Source organism: Syngnathus acus, chromosome 24 (assembly GCF_901709675.1).
Source record: "Syngnathus acus chromosome 24, fSynAcu1.2, whole genome shotgun sequence".
NCBI classification, from domain to species: domain Eukaryota; kingdom Metazoa; phylum Chordata; class Actinopteri; order Syngnathiformes; family Syngnathidae; genus Syngnathus; species Syngnathus acus.
Window position 1 is genome coordinate 2879002 of NC_051108.1, and position 12704 is coordinate 2891705.

At 40.6% G+C, this 12704-nt stretch overlaps 1 protein-coding gene across 22 annotated transcripts in view; it reads right to left on the minus strand.

The window, feature by feature from the left end:
* Positions 1 to 12704, minus strand: part of ptprk (protein tyrosine phosphatase receptor type K) — a 52504-nt gene that overhangs the window by 3497 nt on the left and 36303 nt on the right. For 3 of the 22 annotated variants that reach the window (XM_037245391.1, XM_037245389.1, XM_037245383.1), the window contains 17 exons: positions 12486 to 12522; positions 8867 to 9002; positions 7712 to 7741; positions 5926 to 6080; positions 5770 to 5805; positions 4603 to 4614; positions 3907 to 4094; positions 3733 to 3832; positions 3384 to 3529; positions 2772 to 2789; positions 2342 to 2378; positions 2165 to 2262; positions 1961 to 2077; positions 1729 to 1883; positions 1514 to 1649; positions 662 to 811; positions 384 to 557 (listed from right to left, as the gene is read on the minus strand). In XM_037245391.1, the coding sequence (XP_037101286.1) occupies positions 384 to 557; positions 662 to 811; positions 1514 to 1649; positions 1729 to 1883; positions 1961 to 2077; positions 2165 to 2262; positions 2342 to 2378; positions 2772 to 2789; positions 3384 to 3529; positions 3733 to 3832; positions 3907 to 4094; positions 4603 to 4614; positions 5770 to 5805; positions 5926 to 6080; positions 7712 to 7741; positions 8867 to 9002; positions 12486 to 12522 (1725 nt within the window). The remainder of the gene's footprint in view (positions 1 to 383; positions 558 to 661; positions 812 to 1513; positions 1650 to 1728; positions 1884 to 1960; positions 2078 to 2164; positions 2263 to 2341; positions 2379 to 2771; positions 2790 to 3383; positions 3530 to 3732; positions 3833 to 3906; positions 4095 to 4602; positions 4615 to 5769; positions 5806 to 5925; positions 6081 to 7711; positions 7742 to 8866; positions 9003 to 12485; positions 12523 to 12704) is intronic. The other 19 variants (XM_037245396.1, XM_037245394.1, XM_037245400.1 and 16 more) reach the window with 16 other exon arrangements.

Here is a 12704-nt window from a genome sequence, read left to right on the forward strand (position 1 = left end):
ATGTAAACAAGCCGCACTATGTCACTCCCAAGAAACTGCACAATAAATATTTCGTTTTTTTTTTAATTGAAACCTGGATTTGTCTCTAGCTTTCTTGTGTGCTTAAACCACAAACACAGCATCACACAAACAGGGAGGGGAGACTGTATGTGTGAATAATAAACACATGCATCGATATCTTTGCATGTTTTCTACTGGTCAAAAGTTTTAGAACAACCTCCATTTCTCAGTTAGGCATTTTTAGGTATGCAGATTTTTTTTAGGCTTCTAAAATGTTTGACCAGTGGTGTCTTCATGAAGTATTCTACCTTTTACTTATCAAACAGTGTTAAGGCACTATATCGTACAATGTCCAACGGAATGTATTGTTCGTGGGAACTTACATCCATGAGCGCCGCGTTGATGTAATTGCTACTTTCGCCATCGATCGTGATGAGGAAGGGCAGACATCTGTCAGGCGGAAGTCCGTCCATGAAGCGGTTCTTATCTTGGTTCCTAGGCAACAACGCGATGCTGCAGTCTTCAGGCTGAGGCTGAGGAGTCACTGAGTTTAAAGTCTGGAGGACAAAATCATTCATATGAGTTCATTGTGTTCCAAACAAAAGGGCAAAATATGTGCATGGGTGAGTGAGTTGAGTCATTTTGAAGAAAGAAACATTACTTGAAATTCGTCCTTCAGGTGGGACGAGTTGGTCTGGGAGTCGATACGGATGAGCTCATAGAAAGCTGCTTTGAACTCACAGACGGGAATGGCCGTTTCCCCGCAGAGACACGCCTCTAAGATGGCATCGTGGATGAATATGTACTGCTCCTGGAGAATGCACGAGACGCCCGTGTTTTACCATCACACACGCGTGCACACACGTTTTGAAGAAAACAATAATCGCTGACTGCGACAACTTGTTGGGGGTGAGAAAACATACAGTGAGTGAGGTGGAGTGGATGGCGGGTGGAATTATGGAGATGATCAACGAAGACTCAAATTAACATTTTCCAAGTCACTTCTAAAATGAATTTCGAAAGGTAAAGTATTTACTAATCGAAGTGTTCCAATGAGGGTTTAAAAAATATAAATTTCAGCATTACAAAATTGGGTCTAAAAGATAGCTGTAAAATGTAAATAAAAAAGTTTTGTCTGGCAATGCCAATATAGGATTAATTTATCTTTATCAATTCTATTTCAAGAAAGCAGTAATCAGATTGTAAACAACTGCTGTTTTTAAGCTACCACTAGATGGCAGTAAATGACTAATCAAAAGCTAATCCAAATCAAGTTGGGAATTTTTAGCTCTAAAACTGGAAAATAACTTGACCTCTATGGCTTTTTTTGGTCATCTTTTTGACCTTCATGACACTGGTGTGAGTGCACATCACAAACAAAGAGATGAAAGATGTTATGGATGTGGTCGTCCCTTCAGCCTGTACCGTTGCGTGTCCCGAGTCCAACAGTGCGTTGTTTACCGTGTCTGCCCCTAGCATGTTGATGCGGATGGATGATGGGTAATGCAGTCACCTCAGTCTGTACCATGTTGATCCTCCTGGACCGAAGCGCCTTGACGCAGTTGTAGATGTCCACCACGCCTTCCCTCTCTGCCATGTCCAACATGATGTCAATGACTATGAAGCAGCCTGTGCGTCCTGCCCCGGCACTGTACATGGACCACAAAAAATTAATTTCTATTCTCACATTTGAACGGATGTCGAGTTTTTTTATTTATTTTTTTTTACCTGCAGTGGACCACAATAGGCCCGGCAGAGGGTGGATTGGAAATTTTAACCCTACGGATGAAGGAAAGCAATCCCGTGGCGTGATACGGAACACCGTGATCGGGCCAGCCTGTGAAGTGGAACTGCTTGACTTCTCGCACTTCGTTGAATCCACGCTAAGGAGAAAAAAAAAAAAAGAATGATGAAAATGTGATCGTTTCAAATCATTCCCTATCTAGTGCCTTCGACTCACCCTCTCCAATGTGAACGTGCGGACCACATATTCAGCAAGCGGCTCCACTTCCACAAAGGTCACCTTGAAGTCACCGTACACCTCGGCATCATCTGGCCAGTACTTGTAACACTTCACCTGTCCAACAAAAAACCAAGCACACAAAACTAGTATCAACTGTCCGAAAGATATTTTTAATCACCGAGAAGAGAAAGAGCAACTTACCCTTCCGACCTCGACCAGATTGGTCACCATGACGATACAGGCCGACTGTTCTTGCCACACCATCCTCCAGAAGTCATACACGGTCTCGTGCACGGGGCCTGCAAATGCAAACCATCTTTAGGACATTATAACATCTTCTAACATGACTTTGTATTGTTATAAATATCATTTGCTCACCCTGAGTAGCAATGTAGTGGCTTGGTCTCTGATAACCCTGGAAAAAAAGGTGAATTTTAGTCACATTTCAACGAGATTGTCAAATAAAATAGCAGCTTAGGTTTCTCCCAGCCAACATTAAGAGCATCATCTCCAAGATTTACATCTAGGCATTTATTATGTGGTTAAAAGGAAAGGGATGAGTATTTAAGATTCAATCATTGCTGATATATTTAACAGATGAAAAACGTGTCACCTTTACAACATGAGACACAAAAAGGGAGTAGCGATAGTGGTGCAAAGAGAGGGAAGAAAAAAAAAAAAGTAGCACGAGATGAGGTGAAATCTCTCCAAAACGTGAAAAGTGGAGACAAGAGCTTGGCCTTGAGCATTTGACGACTTGGTGCATGGATGGATGTAAATGAATGGAAGAGTCCACAGTGATACTTACATCCCTGTACAGCCAAATCTACAGGCCAAGCCACAGGCAGAAAGAACGAGTGGAAGAAAGGAAGGAAGGAAGCAAGGAAAGAAAGAGAGCACAATCATGTCAGTGAGCGTCAACCAGAAACAGAAAAGTTGCATTGACATGACATGTGGATGGACATGAAAAGACAAAACACACAAAAAAAAACTAGAATTAGATGAAATAGAAAGGACAATTTTTTTTTTTTATTCATAAAATTCTGAGATCGCTGTCTTAATTATAAATTTGAAGCATCAGGAAGTGCCCAGTCTATAAATTCTACTTCTAGAGTGGCAAGCAAGCAATCTTATAACAAGATTTTACAGAACATAACCAAAACAAGTTGTTGTAAAGGTGACTGCAGGTGAAATGAAAATGGTTGAAGATGATGGATGGAAAAACAAAAAAAAAAGGTTTGATTTCAGTTACTTGTCCAGCGTGGTGAATGTAATCAAAATAATCAATACTTTTATCTGCTAAATAAACAAATGTTATACATCCAAATACATTTTTCAAAGAATACATTCTGAGATGCGTGAAAATGGGAGCAATGGGATGTCTTGGAGATGCAATTAAAGGTAGAGAGGCCTGACATACGAGCGAGGGAGTGTGGTTTCGTTGGTTTCGTTGGGAGCCAATAGTAGCATTCGGAGCGTTTCCACTTACATCGATGTAGTTGGCGTTGATGTAGTCGGAGGAGGGGTCATCTTCCATGGGCTGGAGAATAACCCGTGAATGATCATCTGGAGATAGAGACAGAAGGACACAATGGAAAGGAGGAGATATGGAAAGAGAAAAAAAAAAAAGTGAGATGGATGAAAAGAAACAACCATCAATACATGTTGTGTATCTTTTTCTATTGTGTTGCTCCATTTCTTCTTTTCTCCAATTCATTCTCCTGGAATTTAAAAAATTATGCAATATTGATTTCTTTTTTTTTGCTCACAGGCTATTATGTTGCCATATCGGTTCTTGGTGCGGTTTTGCTCTTTCTTTGCCACGTCCCAGGTTGCTGACTGGCCTTCGAAAAAACTCTGCATCACCAACAACACACACAAAATAGAAAACATGATTTACAAATATAAATACAACAGCAAATTTGATTTTCCTGCGGACTTACTTCGTACTCCTCCTTAAAGCCATAGCTGTCGGACGTCTTCATCAAGTTAATGTGCTGCAAGAGGTCGGCCACTCTGATGGCGGGGTGGAGCTGTCCCGTCTGATAAGGAGATTCGGTGCCTTCGCAGTGATAGCGGGGCACATCTAGAAGTCTGCTGTTCTCTGCCGCTGATGCGCTATGATTCTCGTCTGTGTGTGTAAGGAGGAGATCATTTGAGGTTAAAGCTGGCAACTAGGTGAATCCATTCAAATGTATTTCCAATTACCGTATTTCCCGGACTACAAGGCGCACCGGACTAGAAGGCGCAGCTTCAATGAATGGCCCATTTTCAAACTTTGTCCTTATACAAGGCGCACCGGACTATAAGGTGCACCATTAATGCATCATGTCAGATTTTTAATCCAAATCATTCTCCATTTTATCTTTTTTATTTCAACTTTAGACGCAACAAATGACTTTATAATCACAAAATAATGATCCATCGTCTTTTTAATTCATAGTCTTCAGCGGGCCACTTATGATTGATTTCATGACACAATGCTTTTGGCCAGTTTAAATTTAGGAATTTGGTCCATACATAAGGCGCACTGTCGGCTTTTGAGAAAATTTTAGGTTTTTAGGTGCGCCTTATCGTCCGGAAAATACAACATGTTATTATCAGCTTGCTTATTATTATTTTTACATTTTGATGCCTACCTGTGATTGGAACTACATATCCAAGCAGCAAGGGAAAAATAAAACAAATCAGACTGTGGGATAAGCGTAATTTCACATAGGGTCACATGGAATGAATGATGTCACCGCAGACCGGTTGGGAATGGGGAAATGGTTACTAGTGATAGATGATGAGGCATAAAAAAAAAATCGGAACTATAGTGACGAAAAGCACACTTTTATTTTGGCCGACATTGTCGTGCCATTGTGAGGTTACTGCGTATAATCTCGAAGCTACACAACCTGATGTTGTGTATTGCATCCACCCACCCGACGCTTTCCTTTTGCTCCGAGGACTTGTTAGCTCATTAACGACTGCTAAGCTTTGTTATTGCCCTCGTCAGGCCAATTAACGCTAAACCTGACCTGACAGCGTCTTTCAATTCGACTTCTCCGCTACTCCCTCCGATCCCGTGACGTGATAACCCGGGACAGGGTGGAACAGCAGCTTTCAGTCTGAATTAAAGGTTACGAAAAAACATGATCAACACAGTTTGGTGGCTCTTGGGAGATTTTGGACGCCTTGTGGGTGCGTTCCAAAGGATCGAAACCAACAACTGGGGCGAGTGTTTGGCACAAATGAAATCTTTCATGAGTCCAGAGTAAATACCACAGATGCCAGTATTGACAACACACTCCTTCTCAAGCATCCGAATCTGTTGCTTTTGCAGGGCTGGGAATTAAACGCCTCTCAAAACCAGTCAAAAATATGGAAATAATTAGGTCACGGGGGAGTAGGGGTTGTAATTACGCAGACTATCCAAAATGCTCAGCGGGAACGAGAAAAACATTGACGTAAGTGTAAACACAGTCTGCTTGGCTGCGAGGAGTTACGTTTTCACACGAGAGCGACTCAACGACGTCTTGTTTTGATATCTTACTCCGCAAGGCTCAAATACGCCACATTGCGACTTGAGCCTCAACTTTCCCATACGCTCGCCAAGAAGAGACTCCGAGATTGAATTAGATGCTGATGAGATCAGGCATTGTAAATGGGAACTGCTTGTAACGGCAAAATGATGCAAGGGGACGTACAAGACAAGGAAAGACTGAGACTGAAGATGACGGTGACGGGTGACCGCTACGGGCTGTTTGCTGGGGTGAGAAATGTGACACATTCAACCGACTGGGGGGTTGGGGGGGTCTCACCTAACACAGCAGTGGGGACCAGCGGATCGTTGGGCACTGCGGGGGAGGAAGCATCGCAATTTTACACTCCCACAACTGATTTGAAAATAGGATGGACTACCGAAAGCAGATGTTTCGCAACGTCATGTGTTCATATTTAGAAGAAATCAATTGTACATCTGTTGTTGTGCGTGTCCATGAAGGTCACCGCCATGGGGTCCTCGGCGTGCAGAGTGCTCTGATCGGCGTAGCTGCGGTCCATGGCGTTCACCATATGTGTCATTTCCTGCCGGGTGGTTCCGATGGCATCCTTACGCTTTTTGGCCAGCTTCCTGTCACAGGGGTAAAAAAAAAAAAAAAAAGACCATCGGAGTCAGGTAACATTCAAATGATTTATCAGCTGGCCTGCAGGACACTGCCTCACTTTATTTATCTGGCATTTATCCGAGCAATTTATAGTTTCAAAACGACTTTCTCCAACAATATCTAGCCAAGCTGTGGGCTGCAGGCGACTGATTCAAGATGCAGAGGAAAAAGAGGAGAGGAAGAAAACAAAGAGGAGGAAAAGAAACAGGCAAGGATGGCCAATGTGAAAAGAGCAAATGGCAGCATGTACCCGGGCTCAACCCAAGGAGCGAAAATAACCCTTGACCTCGGTCGGGTTAGCCAAAGAACTTCCCAGAGGAATGTTGTGTGAATTAAATTAGTCCATTTGAAATAAGGCAGCAAGGTACGGCATTTGCTAAACACACCATACAGAGGTCATATCGAGTCGAGCATTATGAGAGGAGCACTTCAGGATCGATGCATCGAAATATTTTTCTCCGCAGGCTGTTCTCGAATAATACAGTAAAAATAAATTTGTATTTGGGAAAAGGCACAGACAAATCAAAGTATTTCCAGGAGAAGTAAACAAGTTTGATATGTGAATAAAAACTGATGAGTATTCCCAGGAGAGACTTTGAGCATGACAAAGCATGCAGGAAAGTCCTACACCCAGAGCCATAGTATATGTATCACTTCAGACAACTTCCAATCCATGAATGTGATTCCAATTCCACGTCTTGATACCGTGACGGTAGAAATTTGGATTCAATTTGAAAGTTCCTTCAAATAAGTTGCCAAACTGATACGCTTATACGGCTCTGACCTCTTCCCAATAGACAGGTGGGAAACATGCTTTTGATTTTTTTTTTTTCCGTTACCTCGTTTGCTCTCAAAACACACCACCGCTAAGGCCACAGAAAAACATGACGCACCCACAGATCCAGACCCTTCATTCTGACCAAGTTACGCAAAAAATGTCGGAAGAAAACAGGACAAGCTACAGAGATAAAGATTTTTTTTTTTCCCACAGCCAAACCCCCACAGGAACGAAACAAAAAAAGCCTCAAACAGAACGCAGTTGTTCACATCCCCGTGTTCACGATACCTGTGACTTGATGGGTGGATGGATGGTCACATGACTTACATGCACACAGAGCTACAAGTCACAAGTGCAGCATTCTTTTTTCAAATAACACGCTCAGGCCCGTGTGGTCCCACTCTGGCCTGCTTTTGAAGACAGCTCGTCTGCCTCAGAGCGACTTTGGAACATGTGGAGGACACCGAGGGCTGAGGGCAATTCACATTCAGTTCAGTCCTTTTGGATTATGTCTGTGTTGCTACCCCCCCCCCCCCCCCCTCATTCACTCAGTGCTATTAAATATGTAAAAAAAAAAAAAATTGAATGCAAAAAGCTGATATGACTTGAGGCGGCAGTGAATTGTCCCCCACCCTGGGCAGGGCGTCAATGAGGATGGCTTTGGCTGGTTGGTCAGAGCGAAAATGTGTTGTGTCTTGAAAAAAGTATACTGCATCTTTAAAAAAAAACAAAAAAAAAAAACATCTAGCCACTAATTAGCCCAGTGAGAGATCAGCAGTTGGACACGGCTGATTGTTGGCTCGCTTGTTGTTTACTTACAGGTAATAAGAGTACGAATAGTAGGTCCTCCTGGGGTTGTGAGCCAATCAGAAAGCAAAGAGACATAAGGTTCATGAATATGCAAATGAGGACAATACCGTCCTCTCCCAATCAGCAACAACAGAAACAGAAGAAAGCATCTTCGGGTCATGCAAAAACAAAAACGGGTTGTTTTCAACATGAAGGGCTTTTCCCAGAAATTTCCGCTTCAAAGCTGAAAACAAATGACCTGAAAGTATTTACGAGTAACAATGAACTCAATATAAGCTGCTAAGAATCCTTGCAATAGTCTGCTGCCACTATTCATCCTCCAGATTGGATATTCATTTGATGCTTTGGCATCTTGTCCCACCATTTTAAAGATGCAGTATTGCTCAAAATTGGAAGAAGGTTCAATGACAATGGATATTGATCTCCCCAAAGATTCTCTAGCAGAAAACACTCGTCATGATATGATCAATATTCTCAAAAGCAAATAGAAATCAACCTAATGTGTGTTATTGCTTGGCTACAGTTCACAAGCTCATAAATGATGCACTTAAATTGTTTATTATTTCTGCACTTCTATTTATGCAAAGTCACTGTTGACTTTTGAAAAAAGGGGCGCAGTGTACCTTTCAGGGTTTGATTTTATTAAGCTGCAATGCCTTTGTAAGGCCACATGGTGATGCTCTGCACCAAACTATCACTCAATCCTCTCCTAAGTATTATATTGAGTCAGTGAAAAAAAGATTTGACACTTTACCAACATGCTGATGACCTTTTTCCTCTTAACTTTCTTAACCCAAGTGCCGTATTATTAACCAAACAACCTGAGTGAGCTGATTAGTCTAGTGTGAAATCTGAATTCATTTTGTAGTTGTAGACATTCAAAAATGTCAACAATTCTTCTAGAGTGGTTAGATCTCTTTGTGTCCATCCAAATCTCTCACAGCACCAAACCATAACATGTCATCTTCTCATTTTCTTGTTTGTCTATTTCCCAAAAAAGTGTTTCTACAGGGAGATCAACGTTCATGGTGGATGAATGGAAGATGGCGGAACTACAGCAAATACTGAGACCAATAAAACAAGAGAATGAATTCACATTTTTCGTTCCTCATTTCGCCTGCATGTGAGTGAGCGTCGGGAAGGTTTGGGCGAGGTGCCACTCACCTTTTCTTGACCAATAAGATGGCTACCAGCACCAGCAGTATGAAGACGAGGACACCTGCGCTGATGCCGGCGATCTTCACCACGCGGTCCGTCTGCTTAGCGGGGTCGGGGATGACTTCTGGTTCCTCGGTCGCACCTTGAGAAGAATGACGAGTTATCGGTTTGGTGCTTCTCACCGTTGATTTTAATAAATTGAAATCGATGATTTGTTATTTATGGGAAATGATAATCAAGTCACATCTTTTCTATTAAATGATATCTTAGTGAGGTTCAAAAGTAATAAAAAAAAAAAAAAAAAAGCACATTTAACATTTTCACTCCAATTCATTAGAACTGTGCAGCCTTCCGTAAAGCAAATGTCACATGGGAAAAATACCAAATTAAAAGTACATTTAAAAGGCATGTGTGCGCTTTATATCGAGTGATTATCGAGACTTTTAATATTCCTGCCAGCATAAATACCATGGTAACTGTCATTCATAATGCAAATCTAGCCAACAATATTTCACTTTGTTATGAATATCCGCAGTGTTGCCGTTTTAATAAGTACAGAACATATCGTCGGGTAGTTTTCCTGTTGATCACAAAAGCACAAGGTTGTTTTGATGTTCCTAATCTCTAGGTAGTGATCTCATAACACCATAATAGTCCCGTATTGCTCTAAGTGCATTACGATAATCCAAATAATCCAAAATAAAGACAAATGCAAAACTAGATTTTATGCCGCATATCCATCGAGCCCTAATCCACTTACAAAGCAAAATATCAACAAGATCAACATAATCTCTTTTTCTTTTTTGGATCAGCGTATGGTTTTTGTTGTCAAATTGTTTGAAATCTTTAGAAATGCGACATTATGTAATGTTACTATACAGCGACGGTATCAATTCTATTAAGACGACAGGACACACAAGCGTCCAGTCGAATACAGAAAAAGTATTTACAAGGTTCCAAGTATGACCTCATAATGCCGGCAGTATCTTTTAATTCCTGTACAAAATTATTCAGGTCAGTACACAAACACCCATAAATATATATACAGGAAACACTGTCTTCCAGCCACTTTTCATAATTTCTTCGCATTTGTATCGGAATTACATTCTTATCCTACAAGACAGGGGGACAATCTCCACCCACCGTCCTGTCGAACATCACGCCATCAATACAATATCCATTTTAGAGGGCCCTCACTCTGGAATGAGCTACCAATCCATATTCGATCCATATCTTCACAGGTTGCTTTTAGAAAGCACCTGAAACACCACCTTCTCCACTCATGATCCTACCAGTCCAAAATTACTCCACCGCACTCAGCTGATCCATACTAAGAACATCAACTTAAACCACTATTTATACCCTGATTCTTCCTTGTTTTGTTATTTTCTGTTTGCAGTTCTTCTGCTTCCGCTCAGCTATTTTCTTACCTGGTGTTTTTTGATTGTTTCAACATCACTAAAGTGTCAAATTTTGTTTCTCTTGTTTCTCATTTTGTATAGTGTATTTGTTTATGTATGTATACGTTCACTTTCGTATATATGCATATATAAATATGACGATTTAATATTTAGCTAGTTATGCTTGTGTTTATTCATTGATGTTTATTCATTTATATATATATATATATATATTATTATTATTTTTTTTCTTTCTTAAACACTTGAATAATATTTGATGTCACAGCACTTTGTTTGTTGTGCACTTTGATTATACAGGAGTGGAGCTCCTTACAAGCCCTAGGCTTCGTCTCCCTCCCTGCACTGTTATTTGTTATAATAATATGTGCTAAACAATAAACTAAACTAAAAAAAAAAACTAAACACTCCCAGGGAGCAAAAAGTCCCCGAGGCAGTGATGACAATACACAATAGGCAAGATGAACTAATAGGACCACCAACACTTAATCCAACCTCCTGGATGCACGCCTCGGCGCTCACGAACTCGCAGACGGGCAGAGAGAGAAAGGAAGGGACAGTTGTCTGACCTCTGCGACCTTTCGTGCGCCTTACTCCCACATGACTGCAGGAAAACTTCAATTCTCGTATTTCCAACTCGCCATCGGAATAATGACCTATTTAATACTCACAACTACTTGCAATATGATGACACTAGCAACGTGAGCTTCCTTGATTGTTCTCCTATTTGAGAGGGAAACTGAGACACCGTTGAAAATGGAATTGAGCCACCACTTGGGGACTTTCGGTATTCTTTGTGTGAACTTTCATGGTCCACGTGTCCTCAAAGTGAACCTACGGCCAGAAAGCATTTGATCCCGCCCCCTCCCATGCATTTTTAAAAACAAATAAAACCTTGGAGGAACTGTTGAGCACTCAAAACACGCTCCGATCCCTCACGTCAGAGTAACTCGAGTGGAAAGGCTTAAGCTCCGCCCCACGGCCGCCTCCATGGTTGTGAGTTAGGCCTGCTTTTAATTTCACTTTGCTATGATTCTTTACCCTTGGAATGTTTGACAAACAAGCCGGATTTTTTTAAAATAATACCCTGTGTTGTCTATTTGGTGGGCAACCATGTAATAAATAAATAATATATATATATATTTTATATATATAGAGAGAGAGAGAGAGAGTTTGTTTTTATATATATTGTTTGCTTTTATATATATTGTTTGTTTTTTGTTGTTTGTTTTTTATTTTTTTTGTTCTTTAAATCATGTTCGAAATAAAGATTCATTCATTCATATACACGTATACAAAAATACATATATATATATATATATATATATATATAAAGAAAAAGAAAAAATATTGATAAATCTGGATAATAGATAAAGAATAATGATTGCACCAAGAACCAACGGCATCTCTCTATCCAGCTGTCTGGCAGTTATGGAATACACAACTACATCCACTTTAATGGTTCTTCCGGCGGTCATTAAGGCTGATTGTACTCGAAATAATGTCCCTTTTTACAGTCTAGTTTAACAATCCTTCAAGGTCTAGCAGGGCAAAGAGAAGACTGTCAGTTCACTAAAGCCTGAAAAAACTCTTTTTTTATTTTATGATAACGACACCATTGCTTGTGTGCGCCGACTATGACCTATCCATTTAGCCTCAAGATGACGTTAAAACTATGAACTAGCTACAGTCGATTCACAATTCAACACCAGGCATGGATCTTTTCCCTTTTCATATTGTCATCTTTTGTTAACATGGCTCCTAATCCAGCCCCCCCCCACACCGCGCCCCGCCTCCCTATTTATCCGTTAGCTATGTCACCCGATCCATCTTTTCCTCAAAAACAAATCTCCGTCTGAGTTTTCCGGTTCAATAAGCACGTTTTAAAACCAGTGTATTAGGCTGTCAAACATATGGACCCGGATAAAAAAAAAAAAAAACCATCACAACCCCACACACAAATACATCTCGCTGTCTAGCATTATATCTCTAATACCCATAATGTGGATGTCCGCTTTTATGGAACACTCTGGTGTTGCTAAGAGGATAAGAAGTTGTTAATGCAGTTCACAACAATCTGTTATTAATAGGAAAAAAAAAAACATTGAAAGAAAAATCGACTGATTTCATTTTGACACGACTACCCGACAGTATTTGGAACCTGACACTTTCTCAATAGAAGGGAATGAATTAAATGCTGCTCTTACCTTTAGTAGCAAGCCTCAAACACTGGGTTTTAGTTTCCTAAAGGAAAAAGACACAAAATAAAATGTGAGGTCTGCTGGCAGGATTTAACAGGAAGTGTGTGTGATATTATTTATATTTATTACCTGTATTGTGTCAGTCACTAGGAAGTGTGTGTGATATTACAATATACAGGACTGTCTCAGAAAATTTGAATATTGTGATAAAGGTTTTTATTTTCT